Source organism: Suricata suricatta, chromosome 1 (assembly GCF_006229205.1).
Source record: "Suricata suricatta isolate VVHF042 chromosome 1, meerkat_22Aug2017_6uvM2_HiC, whole genome shotgun sequence".
Classification (NCBI taxonomy): domain Eukaryota; kingdom Metazoa; phylum Chordata; class Mammalia; order Carnivora; family Herpestidae; genus Suricata; species Suricata suricatta.
In genome coordinates this window covers 183,009,803-183,027,502 of record NC_043700.1, presented here as the reverse complement: position 1 = coordinate 183,027,502, position 17,700 = coordinate 183,009,803, and the positions used below count along the sequence as shown (strand labels likewise).

Here is a 17,700-nt window from a genome sequence, read left to right as displayed (position 1 = left end):
CCATGTGCACTCGAGAAGAAAGTGAATTCCCTAACCTCAGGATGTAGAGTCTTAAATATATCTGTCAAATCCATCTGTTTCAATGTGTTGTGCAGGTCCATTGTTTATTTAGTGGTTTTCTGTCTAGTTGATCTACCCATTGCTCTAAGTGGAGTATTAAAGTCCCCTGCAATTAGCACATTCTAATCAATAAGATTGTTTCTGTTTGTGATTGTTTTATGTATTTGGGTGCTCCCGAATTTGGTGCATAGATGTTTATAATTGTTAGCTCTTCCTGATGGAGAGACCCTGTAATTATTTTACCCTTCATCTTTTGTTACTGCCTTTACTTTGAAGTCCAGATTGTCTGATATAAGCATGGCTATTCGGGCTTTCTTTTGACTTCCAGTCGCATTATAGATATTTCTCCATCCCCTTTCAATCTGAAGGTGACTTCAGGTCTAAAATGAGCCTCTTATAGATAGCAAATAGATGGATTTTTTTAATCCATTTTGATACCCTATGTCATTTAATTGTAGCATTTAGTCCATTAACATTCAGTATTATTGAAAAATACGGGTTTAGATTCATTGTGTTCTCTGTAGGGCTCATGATTGTAGTGGCGGTCTCTGGTACCTTGTATTTCATGCAACATTTCCCTCATAGAGTCCCTCAGGATTTCTTGTAGGGCTGGTTTGGTGATGATGAATTCTTTTAATTTTTGTTTATTCTGGAAAACCTTTATCTCTTCTTCTATTTTGAATGACAGGCTTGCTGGATAAAGGATTCTTGGCTGCATAGTTTTTTGTTCACCACATTGAAGATTTTCTGCCATTCTTTTCTGGCCTGCCAAGTTTCCGTAGATAGGTCTGTAACCACTCTGATAGGTTTCCATTTGTATATTAGGACCCTTTTATGTTTAGCTGCTTTCAGAATTCTATTTTTGTATTTTGCCAGTTTCACTATGATATATTGTGCTGAAGGTCGATTCAAGTTACGTCTGAGGGGAGTTCTCTGTGCCTCTTGGATATCAATGTCTATTTCCTTCCCCAGATTGGGGAGTTCTTGGCTATAATTTGATCAAGCACCCCTTTAGGACCTTTTTCTCTTTCCTCTTCTTCAGGAATTCCTATGATACAGATATTGTTCTGTTTGATTGTATCACTCAGTTCTTGAATTCTTCTTTCATGCTTCTGGATCAATTTCTCCCTCTTTTTCTCAACTTACTCTTTTTCTATAATTGTGTCTTCTAATTCACCTATTCTCCTCTCTGATTCTTCAATCCATGCAGTGGCCACCTCCATTTTATTATTCACCTCATTTATAGCGTTTTTAAACTAGTCACAGCTGTTTTGAAGGTCCCTAGTCTGTGTATTAATAGCTTCTCTCAGATCTTCCAGGTTTTTTCAAGCCCAACGATTAATTTTATGACAAATTTTTTAAATTCTTGCTCCATTATTTTGCTTTACCTGTTTTGAGCAGTTCTGTACTGTGACTTCTTCCTGGAATTTCTTTAGAGGAGAGTTCTTTTGTTTCATCATTTTGACTAGCTTTCTGTCTCTTGTCAGTTTTAAAAACTTGCTTTGCACTCTGCACCTGTGTGTATTGCTATATTGAAGGAGGCTCATAGACTGTCCAGGGCCTGTCCATTCAGAAAGTGTTTTTTTAATGGTGTCTCTTGGTTTCTCTTGTTGTGCCTTTGGTTATTTTATTTCCCTACTCAGTGATATTTGGAACTCTCCATCATGTGTACTTTGGCTTATTTCTTGAGATAGCTCTGAAAAGGAAAACAGACAAACACGCAGGGAACAAAAGCACACAAATGCAGAGACAAATCAAACAAACAAGCAAACCAAAAGGGGAAGGGAAAAAAAAGAAAAGAAAAAGAAGGGGGACAAAAACAACAAAAGACAAAGGACCGTCTAAAAGCATAAACCAGAAATCCCAGCTACAAATAAAGAGTAGGGTGGAGGCAGTGCTGTTGGAAGAGCATCTACAAAGAGAGAAGTTACAGGGGTGTGGAGGATGTGAAATTGAATGTTGATCAGAGAGACTAAAAGGCCTAATTCAGTGAGAGAAAGAGGAGAATATGGTAGGAGGTGAGGAGAAGAAAAATGAAGATAATGTTACCCAAAGAAGCTATATAGTCTGATTATTCCAGAGTGAGAGAGAAAGGAAGGTAGCATCAAGAGAATGGATTAAGTATGCCTGTTTAGGCAATCCAATGTCCCATGTGCCCAGTCCAGCAAAGGAGAGAGATAAGAATGAGATAAGGAAAAATATATCTGAATAGCAAGAATTAATCTAATCATAGCAATGCATCAGTGTTGGTTTTTCCCAGGCTTCGAGGGTGGGGGAGGGGAGGGAAAGGCAGCTCTCCAGTGCAGATGGGCGTGGTTTGGTGTAGGTAGGTCTCACCTCCACTGGGCGTCCTCCGACCACTCCCCAATGCCTTGCCTTGGTGGTTGTGGGGAGAAGAATGGCTGCGCCCAATCCCTTCTCAAACCAAAGGTTGCACCCCACTTTTTTGGGTCTGATCTCCCTGTGCCGGGGACAGGGCAAGTTGTTTTTTCCAAGCAGCACATCATTTCCAAATCCTAGTCCACACACTTCAATGATACTGCCCAAAATGTACTCTTGCAGGCCGGGTGGCTTCCTAGCGGGGGATCGAGTAGGGGGAGTAGGGAAGCAGTGTCTCTTGGCGCTGCCTGGGATCAGGACACTGAGTCCAAAAAAATGTACCAGCTTGAGAGGAAGGATCTCTCTCCTCTCGCCCTGAAGTTATAGATAGGATGATAGGATCCCTCTCTGTCCCGGGCCAACGTTTTTCTCTTCTCTAGAGAGAGCTCTACGAGCGTTTTCAGCCTCTCCTTCTCTTCATCTCGTTTCTCTGTAGCTCTGCAAGCTCTCTGTGGCTCTCCGGGGGGGAGCTCCCTCCCCTCCCAGCCTTCAGTCTGGCTGTTTTTATCTTTCCCAGTTTGCACTCACTCACACACCTATGAGGCTGTCTTCTTAATGGACTCTGTGTCTTTTCCTTCCAGACTCCTGCAGATCAGAGTATTGTGGCTTCAGTCCTTAGTTTGATAGATGCAGGTGGGCAAAAATTACAGAGCTCCCTACTTCTTTGCCATCTTGCCCCTCCAGAGTTTCCATTATTTCTTATGCAGAAATTCTTTTTGCTATGCATGTGCTTTGGATTACAAGCATGTTTCCAGAGTGAATTATGCTTGCAAACCCAGGTTTTACCTTAGAGTTAAACAGGTATCGAGATCCACACTTTGTGAAATATGCTAGAGAAACAGCAGTGACCAAAACAAAGTCTGCTCTCAGGGAGCTTATATTTCTAAGGGGAGGCAGCAAGAAATCGTGAAGCAAGTGAAACTGGTAAATATAGTACCTGTCAGATGGGAAGAAGTGTTATGAAAAAAATAAAGCAAAATTTAGGACCAGGGTGGCATTTGAGTTGACATCTGAAAGAAGGCAGTTCTCCAGGTAGAGGGAACAGTAAGTGCAAAGGGCCCAAGGCAAGAGAGTAGAGTGAGTTCCAAGAATATCAAGGCCAGGATGGCTGGAGCAGAGCACCCCAGGGGTTATGTCAGAGGAGATTAGGTCAGAAAGTAGTGAGGGTCTGACTTACAGCATTTACTCTGAGTGAGATGATGAGCTACTAGATAGCTTTTAGCAAAGAAGTGGGGTATTCTTACAAGTACTTTGGAAGGAATATCACTGCTGCTATGCTAGAATAGTAAACAAGGCCAGCAGCAAGAAGATGGATTAGAACTCTATTGCAGTCATCCAGGAGGACGGGTTGGGGCTTGGTCCAGGCTGGCAGTGATTAGGTGGCCAAAATGTTATGTTTCAGAATAACCTCTGGAGGTGGAGATGGCAGATCAATTAGATGAGCTCAATGAGAAGATTCAGGTATGACCCCACAACCTGACCATGGGAGGGATGGAGTTACCATGAACTAAGTGGGGAAAGACATGGAAGAGCAAGAATTAGTGGGGGGAAGATCGGCGGAGTGTTTTGGGTGTATAATGTTTAAGATACCTTTTTGGTATGCAATCATTGATGCCGAGTGAGGCGGGAGGTCAGGAGAAAGGTCTGGCTGAAGATGTAAATGTGGGAGTCATTGGTGTGCATGTGGCATATGGAACAGCGCCCCCAGGGAGTGGACTCAGGCAGCCAGTGGTGCATTGAGGCTTGCAGCACCCAAGCTGGAGATGTGTGGGAGATGAAGGGGTGGCACTGTGGTGGGTCACCGAAAGGCAGGTTAAGAAAGTCTCAAAGGTTGCCCTAAAGAACCAGCTTTGCCTTCATCTTCCTCCTATTTCATGGAAAGTGCTTCTATCCATGCATGTGGGATGCCTCCAGAGCCATCAGGCAGAGAGTGGCCTTTGGGAGGTGATAAGGAACAGCCAGGCTCCATTTGATAGGCATAGTGTGTCTTAAGTCTCATGTTGCCTCCCTAGAACAGTTTCTCCTTGTCTTCTTTAGCAACTAATTGAATCATGTATTCATTCACTCTCTCATTCATTCATTCACTTATAACCAAATCTTAGTGAAAATCTAATGTAGGATCACACTTTAGACTTTAGTTAAATAATGTCTGATTCCTATTGGATGTATATTTAGACCCATTTTATAAATCAGGAACCTGAGACTAAGAAAAAAATTACTTGTCTCAGGTCACACAACTAGAAACTCAAACCCAGTTTCTTTTACTCTGAAACCCATAATCTTTGCCCTTGCCCTGATTTCTCTCCTTCTCTTTTATTCACTCAACCAGTATTTACTGAAGATCGATCATATGCTGGCCTGTGACCTAAATGCTGGGATTGTAGTGATAGATGAGACCACCTTTACTGTGTTATTTCCCATATGTCCAACTGCCTTGATGAAAGCTCTCCTTGCATAACCCACTTCAAACTTATGAGATTCTGAAACACCCTTTTTTTGGAATCATCTCTTTCATTTTTCATCCTGATCCCTCATTTAGCAGGACTTCTGATGGGTGTTTTCTTGCATATTGTTCATGAAGTCTCACCTCATAAGAGACATTTCAAGGAGATTATTATCTGTCTGGCATTATGAGCCACAGATGATGGCTATCCTCACATTTGTCAATTCCAAACCCTTTGCCTACTTTCCTTGTTTTGCCAAAAAAAATATCAGAAAGAGTCTGGGGAAAGAGGTGGATGGGTAGGAGGTCAGGTGAGATAGGCTGGACTCCAGAAATTCAAGTCAGTACACGTATGGTTGTGAATTACTACACAGAACCAGTGCAGGGGGCAGGAAAGAGGCTCTCTTTCTGCTGAGAGGTAGTTTTGTAAGGAATTAAAGGCAACCTATTGCTGAGCTGCTGAGGGGATGTAGACATGGCATCCTGAAGCACCTCTTACCTACCTGAAAGTTTCCTGTCTCCTGTGCGCGCACACACCCACACCCACACATGCACAAGCTGGCCCCTCCACTTCATATTCAGAAAGTCTCCAGAGAAAAAATATTGAGTGCCAAGTTGGAGGGAAGATAATGTTAAATCTTTGTTGTGTTTTAAACTTTTTTTTTACTCTGTTTTTAAAACATTGTCTTGAGATATGACTATGGAGGAAGGCTGAGCATAAAAAAAGCATTGGCTTCTGGAACTTACTCTTTGTAGGGCATGGAAGGGGCTATAAATATGGAAGTGACTGAAGCATGCTGTTCACTTCACAGCTTGGTCCACATCTAAAACCACAAATTTCATTCTTTTCCCATCAAGTGAAGAAAACCATGAGCTTCAGACACAGAAAGGGCTGGGGGACTCTGGACCTGTGTTCTTCCTTACAGGCCTTGCCACTTCATGGTTGATGACCCTGGCCAGTTGCTCAGCTTTTCTGGGCCTTCAGTTCCTCATCTAAAGAATTATGATGATAAAACCTACCAGACAGGGTTTTTTTGGGGGGCAGGGTAGTATATGAGAGAAGAAGCACAGCCACTGGCACATATTAGGTTTATCTGTATAGTGGTTCCTAATTCCCTTTTTTGTACTAAGAAAAAAATAAACTCTAACTTTTAAAGGGCAAGGACATTTTGAACTCCCTCTACAACTGGTCCTGTGTTGTGAATTTTAGACATTCACCTGTGTTGAATAGCTTCTGTGCATGCAGTGGGGCACTAGGTACTTGAGATTTATTGATTAATGTGAGTCTTACAGCAGCCCTAAAGGTGAATTTCATTGTCTCCATTATTGAGATGAGTTCAGTGGAGTTCAGAAAAGTTAAGTGGGAAAGAGATGTTTGGTGGGAAGCTGCAGGGGCAAACCTCCAGCCCATGTCTAGATGACTCTGCCATGTTGGAAACAAGCCTCCTTCCAGTTCTGCCTATGGCCAAAGGTGGTGAGTGAACCAGAAAAACTACCACCTCCTGGGCTGGAGGTTACCTTAAAAAGTCTTTGAATCTAGTCTGGTCAGTTCTCCGATGTTTATGTCACTTTGGCTGGACCAGGGTTATTTCTTAATGACCCCTGGAAGTGTTCAACAAGACTACACGGAACTGAGATGTATGAGTAGGGGAGAAGATCCAGAGAGCTCACAATGTGTATAGACTTTAAGGGGAAATGTCCCTCTTATGGACTGACTAAAAGAAGCATGGAACAGACTGGGATGGTGGTTCATTTCTCTTGCAAATGGGGGTAAGGTTCGTAAATCAGGTCCTGGGTCCTGTCCTACAGCGGTTCTGCAACCTTTGGTATTTCTGAACATGCCACGCATGAGCCAGTCATGGGAATACAAACACCGTGAAAAGAAGGATATTTTTATTTTTGTTTGCTGCCATTTTCTAGCCCTAGAACCGTGTCTGGCATATAGTGGGAGCTCAAAGTAGGCAATAAATAAACTAATTAATTTCAGGGCATTTACACTGACTATTCCCTCTGCTTGGAACATCCTTACCTTAGAGAGTTACCAGACTTGATTCCTCACTTCATACACATCTAGTCTCAAAAGCTACCTCCACAGAGAAGCCTTCCCTGACCATCTCATCTAAGACTGAGTATCCTTTATCACTGTTAGCCTTCTTCTCCTCCTTTACTTCCCCTCTTTATCTCTTGTAGGTCTGTGATTTTTCCCATCACTTTCCCTAATGGTAGTTGCATGGGGAGTGATGCAGAATATCCACCTGCTGTGGACTGATGTAGCTCCAGTGCCTAGAACAGACTCTGGCAGAGTCAGTGCTTAAGTTACACATTGAATGAATGAGTGAATGAGTGAATGCATGTGGACTCCATGGAAAGAGCACAGTGTCTGACACATAGCAAGTGGGAGAGAAATGTTAGTGTTAGTAATGTGAATAATGACATTTGAATGTATCTCTGAGGCTGTCATACTGGATTGGCCACTGACAATCCTCAGTGTAGGTCCTCAATTTGGTGAGTGTAAATGTCCACTTTTCCACCCCACATGCCATTCCTCCTTGTAACTTTCAGCGATTCTAAAGTGTGGTGCTTTTTACTGTCTTTGCTCCTTTTTTGCTCTTAGTGAAACTGTGACAAGACATTGGAGCTACATCCTCCCTTCTCCCCAGCTCTTGAATAAAAACACTTTTAGATCCTTCTTACTAATATGTGAATGACTAACAATACTGTCATCCCTGCATCTTACTATATTCCAGCCTCATATCTATGTTCTAGGATTTTTAAATTTCTTCGCTTTCACACATGCTGTCATCTGTCCAAAGTGCTTCCGTTCTGCCCCCATTTCCTACCTAAGGATACTCTTTCCAAATTCCAGCTCCATAATACCTCCTCCATGAAGTTCAACCAGAGTTCTTCCAGAAACTTCTACCTCCTTCCTACACTGCCTTTTCTTGTCTCTGTTGGAACTTTCATCACAGGACACTGTACTTAACCAAATCTCTTTCCCCCAGGCCAGAAATGAGCTCCTTAAAATAAAAGGTCCCAAATATAGCAAGAAGTAATGTCCAGCCCTGACCTGAGTAAATGGAGGACGTTTCTCTGGCTGTGGACTTGGCTTTACAGACCTTCTGGGTTCAAATCTTGCCTCTCCTTTTACCATCTGTGAGACCCTTGTTTGTGTTTTAAATTATACCATGCTTATTTGTTACACTTGAAATCCAGGATCCTAATTATTGCAGTGCAGTAAACATCAAACACCATGGACCAAAGGATGAAAGGACAAAGATAGGGATTCTCGAATGGGTCATCTTTGGGGATAACTTAGGTTGGATGGGGAACAAAAAGTCATTTCTTAGATTTTTTTTCCACTGGTATATGGGGATTATTTATGAGTTCATTGAAAGTAGACATAAAGAAACACAAAGAATGGTTGAACATATTTCTGAAAAAAGACTCAGAGCTTTATTAACTTTGTTAATTCACCAGAAAGTGCATTGCACTGAAATCATCACTCTGGCTCATTCAGCACAGGAAATGGTCCTCACTGCTCATATACATATAGCTTTGTGGGCGGTGGAAACATATGCTGAGGTAAACAACCTCTGAAAATAAAATTTAAAGAAATGAATATAAAGCAAATTCCAAAACGCAAAAACAAAAATTATAAAATCTGTTTAAATATTCCACGGCACTCTCACAGCACAAATGTTCATCTTACTCGGAGAGCTTTACCACATGCTGGAGAGCTTTACACAGCACCTCCTAAAGGACTCTGTTCTCTTTTGATCTCATTAGCATGAGTCGTCCTGGACCATGCTGAAGAAGAATTTGCAGATAGAGCTCCAGGATTCCCCACAGAAGTCCAGGGCTGCCTTCTGCTTTACCAAGTCTGGGTCCCCTACACACTTGGGATCCTTGGTGGCTATGGTCTGGGTCTCTTCTGGACCAGAGGGGAGGTTTTCATTGACCATTATCTGCTCCTCAAGGAATAACTCTTTGGCTTTGTTATGTTCCATGAGGGAGGCTTCACTGAATTTGCTGCTCTGCTCCCTGGATGAGGGCTCTATTAACTTTTGGCTGGGTTTCTTGTTCCTAATCAAAGTGGAGTTCACCAGCTTGAGATTGGATTCTGGGAACTTCTTTCTACACACCCTGGTTTTCAGGATGGTTTTGGTATCCCCACAGAGGACCTTCTGAGAGCGCAGGTTCCGGCCAATTTGTTTCCAATAGACATTCTTGTTTGACTCTAGGCAGGAAGTTGGATTGCCCGTAAAGACACAGGAAAACTTGTTGTCCTGTCGGGTGCACTCGACCTTCAGGGATATGCCCTTTTCTTGCTCAGTTACCACCCATCTGCATTTGGCATGGTCTTGAGTAACAAATTTGCCTTTGGTCAGGCGCTTAGGTGGCTCAATCTGGGTCTCTCCCAGAGTATGCAATTTATCTGTGGTGCCTTTGCTGACACGTCTATTCTTTGCTTCCTTTTTGCTGTTCAACAATGACACCTGAGCAGCCAGAAGAAGGAATAAGAGTAGGGTGAGGCTATGGATCCTCATGGTTTCAGTGTAGTGGGAACCTGTTTAACAAGAACAGGTGAATCAGTGCTTGGCAATAGTTCAGCAATGCAGGGCTGCAGATGACTCTCCTTTCATGCTGACATGTGTCTCCTTGCTTAAGAGTGAGATCAGGAATTCTTCTGGCTCTTGAAATTACTAGACTAGCAGCCCATCTATTTACATTTCTGTGACTTGAATCCTGAATGTCAAAAAACTTCCTACTCTTTCTTCCTTCATTCACTGCACTTTGAGCCAAATGAGCTCTCATCCTGCACTCACTACTCCTTTACTCCTGCCTTTGCTCACTCACTCACTCCTTCATTCACTCATTAAACTAGCATTTATAGAACATCTAGTATATACCATGCACTAGACTAATGTTGGATTTATCAATGTGAATGAGGAGGCTCATCTTAAAGAGATTGGAAGCAACTTTTTGAGGAATTTAAATAGCATTGACAAAGAGTCTGTCCCAATTCTGCCTCCAGTTTGATCCTGGTAAAGTCACCATCCTCTCTAGTCTCAGTTCCCCGATATCAAGGTGTTAGCTGTAATAATTGCCAAAGTTGCCTGGCTCCATGTGCTGGATTTCTAACCCAGTTCTACATAGACTCAGATGACCACACAATGAGAAAAGACATGGAAAGTGACATGAAAGGTGATGTTTGACCCAATGTAAGATGTGTGGGGTTTGGCCACTCTGAGGTAGATCAGTTTGTGAAGGGGAGCATTTGGGGTACAGTAAGAGCCTAAGGAAAGGCATGAAGGAGGGGAGGTAATCCAATTTGACTGTACAAAATAAACCAGGGTGGATGGGGTGAATTCCTACCACAGCATTTAGATTAGGAAGTTGAAGGGAAGGATGATGCCTAATAGATTTCTGGAGCCCTGTCGTGGCACAGTGCTGAGCATGTGGAAAGCTCTCAATCAATGCTTTTAAAAATAAATAATTGAATAAATAGGATAAGCTTAAATGCTACACTAAACTGCATGGATTTTATCAGGTTAGCATTTTTAAAAAATGTTGAGAGGAGAAGAGAAATAGTGTTTCTATTTGACACTATGTGCTATGCCCTTAACCACTACTTGATTCACACCTTGTTTAATCCACTTACTAGTTTTGCCTGGTAAGTAAAAATAAACCACCCCCAGGGTAACATGTAACAGTTCAGGCTTATCTTGGCAAATAAGTTGCTAAATATCCCATATTGGATAAGTGAAAGACAGGAAAGAAGACAGACCTGATCTCTTTGGTCTTTTGTAGACCACCAACTTTGCTCACTTCTTGCCTTTCAACTTTACTCTGTCCTTTGGAAAATATTGACAACAAATAAGAAAAGTTATGAACTACTCAGGGTTTCATTTGGTGTATCTCATAAGATGATTCATATTGTCACTGCTCCATTTTAAAATAAAATACAGATTCTTCTTGTAAAAGGGCAGGCCCAGAAAATGCTTGAGATCTCATTTCTACCCTGGGCATATGGTTTTTCCTTAAGACTGAGAAAGGGAGACAGTCACAGGTGTGCGGGCTCCTGAGTGAAGGGTGGACAGGGGCCTAGGTACACCATGTGAATACCCCATCTCTCACTGGAGAATTGGGATTCTGCCTCCACGTGTCCCTGATGGGATTCATAGCCCAGGATCCTGAGGTTCTCAGGGGTGTGAGAAAAAAAAGGTGGAGAATGAAATTCTTAAAGGACCTTACCTTGCTCTCAATATGCAGATCCAGTGCAATCCCAGATGTGAGAGTGAGCTTGTTGGCCCTCAGCTGTCTTGTCTGCAGTGTCAGGCACGGAAGCTCCTTCTTTTAGGAAGCCCTGGCAGAAAGAGATTATATAACACAGGCACATGTCTGTCTTTATAGACTGTTGCCTCCCAGCCACGCCCCTTGGGAGGGAGCCAGTTCCTGCAGGGAAAGTAGTTGGTGTAATCCTATAAGAGTGGGGTACATGTAGGGCATTATACCTGCTTCCTCCAAGTGCTTCCTTCTGGCCCCAGTGGCCAGGGTAGGAGGAGAGCTCAGCCTTTGCAGAGACCCTGCTTGATGGGATGAAGACCCCAGCAGGGTATCTGTGGGAAAGTTATAAACAATAACAAAACTCAAAGCTTCCAAGCCTTATGCTGCCCATTTTACCTCAAGCTCTCCCTGAATTCCCATCACAACCATCCCCAAGATGTGGTAACTAGTATCCCTACCATTTTACAGCTGGAAAGTGGGAGCATATTGATAATTTATGGCATGTCCAAAGCCACAGAGCTGGGAGGATGAGGAGCCTAGAGTGGAGCCCTGAGACTACCTACATGCATTGCATTCTTTTAGCTCTGTGGACTTACCCCAAACAATGACTTCTCTGAGCCTCCATTTGTTCATCTACAGATTGCTGACAATAACAGTACTTTATTTGGGGCTCTATGCTAAATATTGTATGGGCTTTAGCTAGTCACAGAAAGTGAAGCAGAACTAGTTTGGCTCACATTGGGGTTTCAAGTTGTATTTGTTAAAAACAGACATGCTTGGTTTCCATAAGCATATTGAAGGAGACTAATTTCATAAAGAAGATATGGACCTTGATACATTTTGTCACCCTTCTTTTCATGATATTTGGGCACAATAAATTAGTTATTTTCTTTTTAAGTCAGATAAAATGGAAGCAATAGCACCAGAGTGATAATAAATGCCAACTGGTCCTTGTCTTTGGGACACAGATAATAGAAACAGTAGGGTCTGTGGCAAACTGGGTGGTTCATGATATCTAAGTGTTAACACAGAACATTAGTTGACCGAAAACATGTTGGCCATGGGGGGGGGGGTCAGTATTTTCAGATCTTATGGATTCTTTTCACATATAGTTGTACAAAAATAAAAAAAGTGCTTTTTAGAAATACATCATGTGCTTTTAAGAAATACATTAACATCCAGATGTGTGCATACAAAATTGGATTGGCATCTGATAGAAATTTTCTAAAAACACCGTTTTGGCCCAAAATAAAGGTACCAAAAGTCATAGCTGTGGTTGGTTTCCATTCAAGATCCACCTTTTTGAGAATTCCAAGGTTACAAAGATATGGATATTGACTGGTTCACTCAGAGGTTCTAAGAGTTTCTTCATGAATTCCATCAGAGGTGGCTATTTCCCCCCAAACTCCAAGCTTCTTGCAAAATAGGATCACCCCAAGATCCATCCCATTGTGCTGAACATATTGAACCATGACCTCCATAAACACACACTCACAATGTGGCATTTTGGGAGATTACTTGGACGTAGGCAAAATAAAACTGCTTTGTTTCCCAGGGAGCTATAGACCACAGTGGTCTTTTGCAAAACAAGAAATTTGTCTTTATTCTCAGGTGGCAGCCAGATTCTTTCTGGAAGGAGACTGTAGATCAGAACACAAAGTATATATATAAGGGAACATGGACCCCGGAAAGTTTTTTTGAGAATTGTTTCTAAACTTTGCTAGGGAACATGGAACTTTCCCCCTCCCTGCCGCACCCACTGGCTTTGCATGGACCTTTAGCCTTCCTGTGATCTCATCCCAACTTCTGCCTTGATTCTTCTACTCCAAGCAGGTGGAAAATATTAGCCTAAGCTGTGTAGCTCTTCCTCTGTTGGCTCAGCTTTCATTCCAAACTCATTTACACACACACACACACACACACACACACACACACACTCTCGATCTGGGACACACTCAACCTTCCCCCCGCCCCCACATTTCTTGAATATTTAGTGCACTTGGTCATCCCTTCCAGCCTTTGATCCCACAGTTCTCTTTACCTGGAATGTCCTTCCAGTCCTACATTACTAGGCACACACCTGTTCATCCTTCAAGATTCAGCTCAAATGTCATCTACTCCCTGTTGGTGTCATGGGTCCCTTCATCCTTAGCTATGCCTTCCACCCTTTCATGGATGTTCATGGAGAGAAATAGACAATCACTGCCAGCCAGTGTATACAACGTGCCAGCATTGTGCTGAGGCTGTGCTATTATTTCACACTGATATACTGAGAAAATAATGCACTTGCATTATAGTGCACGGGGGAGACTGGAGAGGTTTGGGGCCCCTGCAAAGCTGTCCACAACAGATTGCTTCCACCTCTCCATGTTCCCAGGACCAAGGGGATTACTGGAGAAAATGTGGACTCCTAGGGAAATACGTAAGGCACATTGACTTATTCCCACATGAACCCTAGGAAGAAGTGCATGTGCATCTTGAGGCTCAGGTGGGCTGAGCACATTCCTGGCACACCACTAGGGAATAATCAAATGGAAGCCACTTCCAATATTCTTATTAAAAGGAAATTAATGTGCCCAAATTTTGGTAAATTGTAAACTCTCATTTTCTCTCTCTTATCATTCTAAATTTATATATTTTCAAATATAAGAATATTTAATGTTTATTTATTTGTGTGACAGAGAGAGAGAGAACACATGTGTGAGTGAGGGAGGGACAGAAAGAAGGGGAAAGAGAGAGAATCCTAAGCAGGCTCAGTACTGTCAGTCAGAGCCCGATGCGGGGCTTGAACCTATGAAACTCAAGAGGATGACCTGAGCTGAAATCAAGAATTGCACACTTAACCACCTGAGCCACCTAAGCACACCTAGCTTTACAAATAATTGTAAAGTTGGTTCTCTTGCCCCATATCTCACCCAAGTTTTTCTATCACTCATGATTTATATCATAGTGCTACATTTATAAAGCCACTGAACCATTATGGACACATTATTACTAGTTGAACTTCATACTTTGTTGAGCCCTCCATACTTTTTACCTAATCTTCTTTTAAAAATCATTAATACACTATTTTGAAGAGTAGTTTTTGGTTTCCAGACAAATATCCAAAGAATTACCACATATACCCTGTCATTCTCTGACACAGCTAATGACACTTGACAACATTCTCCACTGGACAGGTACAATCATTATAGTTGATGAACATTTCTTGACACATTAGAATTACTCAAAGTCCATAGTTTCCAAAATAGCTCACTCTTGGTGTACAAATGTTTAATGACATGTTTAAACATTCACAATTATGGCATCATGCAGAGTACTTTCACTGCCTTGAAAATCCTTTGTGCCACCTATTTATCCCTTCTTCCCCCAACACCTGGTAATCTTCAATCTTTTTTTTTTCTGTTTTGATAGTTTTACCTGTCGTGAATATCATATAGTTAGAATGAATCATACCAAATTTATTTCTTTTCAGATTGGCTTCTTTCACTAAGTAATATGATTTCAAATTCCTGTCATGTCTTTTCATGACTTGAGAGCTCATTTCTTTTTAGCACTAAATAATATTCTATTGTCTGGATGGACCAGTTTATTTATTATCCTACTAAAGGACATATCAGTTTCTTCTGACATGTTTGCACAGTTTTGAGTAAAGCTGTTATAAACATTCATGTGGAGATTTGGATGTGAACATAAGTTTTCATCTCCTAATGGATGATCCCTGCCAAGTTTCCACATGACAGTTAACACTCATGACTCTTCAAGTTCTTCTCACCTGTGATGATTCTTAGCTGTTCCTTTTTTTCCTGATGACCTTGAGCATTTTCAGGAGACTGGGCAGGTGTTTTGAGACTGTGTCCCTTTTGGAGCTTGCCTGGTATTTTTCTCATGATTGGATTTATGTCCTTCTGTTCATCAAAGATTTAAATGATGGATCTCAGATTTCTATGGGAGTTCCATAAAGTCTGAACATAATACCCAAAGGTTAAGGCTGGTGGTTGAACCCATATCTCATGCAGTCTGGCCCCTGGCATGTTATTTCAAGTTCAAAGGCAGATTTTACTTTTTACTCTCTCTTTTTTTTTTTGTACTGTAATATGGCTCTTTGACAGAGGGGACTGGTATCTGTAAGTGCAGTCACCATTCTATTACTGGGTGAGATTTTGTTCTGAGCTGAATCTTAACTGTGCTGTAACACCAGGCCAAATTTGGTAGAAAATCAGTCCCTTCATTAAAAGTGACCTCATGTTTAGACAAAATGCCAAGTTGATGGGTCAAAGCGATATGAATCTGTCAAATCATGTGCTTTGGAAACTTATTCATTGGCAGAAAGGGAGAAAATTGGCTAAACAACATCAGTTGAAAGCTAATTAGGTGGCAAAAAACATGCATCTTAGACCTACTGAACAGTATTGGCATTCCAAGTTTAAAGTGCTCATTAGTCATGGGGTTTCTGAATTCCTATTCAGCAAATCAGATGATGCATAGTGCTAAAGGTTTACTTTAGAAAAAATAAGAGCCCACAAAGTTGATAGGGGACAGCATTTGGTATGAATGCAAATTGGAAATCTATTAAAGTTCATTCATCTTAGCTTTTTTTGCAGTGGGTTTGCCACCAGAACACAGGTGTCATGAAAACCACCACTAAACCAGAAGCAAAATGGGAAAGGAAAAGACTCATACAAACATCATTGCCATTGGACATGTAGTGTTGAGAAGTCTACCACTATTGGTCATCTGATCTACAAATGTGGTGGGATAAAAAAAAAAGAACTTTGAAAAACTTGAGGAGGCTGCTAAGATGGGAAAGGGGTCCTTCAAGTACGCCCGAGTCTTGGATAGACTGAAAGCTGAATGTAAACATGGTAACACCATTGATATTTCCCTGTAGAAATTTAAGACCAACGAGTATTATGTGACCATCATAAGTGTGCCAGGACACAGAGACTTTATCAAAAACATGATTACAGGAACATCTCAGGGTGACTATGCTGTCCTGATTGTCATCTCTGGTGTTGGTGAATTTGAAGCAGGTCTCTCTAAGAATTGACAGACTTGTGGGGATGCCCTTCTGACTTATACATTGGGTGTAAAACAACGTATTGCTGGTGTTAACAAAAGGATTCCATTGAGCCTCTGGAAGTCAGCACCTACATTAAGAAAATTGGCTACAACCCTGACACAGTAGCATTTGTGCCAATTTCTTGTTGGAAAGGTGACAACATGCTGGAGCAAATGTGAACATGCCTTGGTTCAAAGGGATGGGAAGTCACCATACAGATAGCAATGCCAGTGGAACCACACTGCTTGAAGCTTTAGGTTGCATTCTGCCACCAACTCATCCAGCTGACAGGCTCTTGTGCCTGTCCCTCCAAGACATCTAAAAAATTGGTAGTATTGGTACTGTCCTTATGGGCCAAGTGGAGACCAGTGTTCTTAAACCAGGCATGGTGGTCACCTCTGTGCCAGTCAATGTTACAACTGAAGTAAATTCTGTAGGAATGCACCAGGAAGTTTTGAGTGAGGCTCTTCCTGGGCACAACTTGGACTTCAATGTCAAGACCATGTCTTTCAAAGATGCTCTTTGTGGCAGTGTGGACGGTGACAGCAAAAATGACCCACCAATGAAAGCAGCTGGCTTCACGACTTAGGTGATTATCCTGAACCATCCAGGCCAAATCAGTGCTGGATGTGTACCTGTGCTGGATGGTCACATGGCTCACATTGCTTGCAAGTTTTCTGAGCTGAATGAGAAGATTGATCATTGTTCTGGAAAAAGGCTGGAAGATGGTCCCAAGTTCTTGAAATCTGGCGATGCTGTTATCATTGATATGATTGTGGCAGCAGGCTTATGTGTGTTGGGAGCTTCTCTGATCATCCTCCTTGGGGTTCTTTTCCTGTCTGTGAAATGAGAGATAGTTGCTGAGGGTGTCATTAAAGCAGTGGACAAGAAGGTAGCTGGAGGTGGCAAGGTCATCATGTCTGCCCAGAAAGTTCAGAAGACTAATGAATATTACCCCCAATACCTGCCAACATAGTCTTAATCAGTGGTGGAAGAATGGTTTCAGGACTGTTTGTGTCAATTGGTCATTTAAGTGTAATAATAAAAGACTGGATAATGATAACAATGCATCATAAAACCTTCAGAAGGAAAGGAGAATGTTTTGTAGACCATTTGTGTGTGTGTGTGTGTGTGTGTGTGTGTGACAGTTTTAAGTTATTAGTTTTTAAATTTAGTATTTTTTAATGGAAATGACTAAAAATCTATCATAGAATTTTGAGACCCAGGTACAAAACTTAATCCATCTAAAAAGTAACTCATGGTTTTGTATTAAATTAAGCCAAAAGAAATTGCTGTTTGTGGCAGGTAAAAATGACAGGAGATCAACAATTTTTAATAGATCCACATAATAATAATAGTTAGAGGCTTTTTCCTTAAGTAATAGAGCTGTTTCAATGTTTTATATGTTCCTTATAATTATTTTTCTAGTTTCTTATAACACATTTTTCATACAAAGAAAGTTCATTTA

At 41.6% G+C, this 17,700-nt stretch overlaps 1 protein-coding gene and 1 pseudogene across 1 annotated transcript; one reads left to right on the top strand and one right to left on the bottom strand.

Moving 5' to 3' along the window:
• Window positions 1-8,310: 8,310 nt before the first annotated feature.
• FGFBP1 (fibroblast growth factor binding protein 1) lies at window positions 8,311-11,245 on the bottom strand. The gene is made up of 2 exons (XM_029932744.1): window positions 11,138-11,245; window positions 8,311-9,449 (listed from the first exon to the last, which is right to left on the bottom strand). Exon 2 carries the CDS (start codon window positions 9,427-9,429, stop codon window positions 8,665-8,667), a length of 765 nt encoding a protein of 254 aa, XP_029788604.1. The 5' UTR covers window positions 9,430-9,449; window positions 11,138-11,245; the 3' UTR covers window positions 8,311-8,664.
• Window positions 11,246-15,830: 4,585 nt separating this feature from the next.
• LOC115285960 lies at window positions 15,831-17,277 on the top strand (annotated as a pseudogene).
• Window positions 17,278-17,700: the final 423 nt, after the last annotated feature.

Bases quoted from the DNA above. Each gene is read 5' to 3' on its own strand.
- FGFBP1 (XM_029932744.1), bottom strand. From the start codon at position 9,429: ATGAGGATCCATAGCCTCACCCTACTCTTATTCCTTCTTCTGGCTGCT.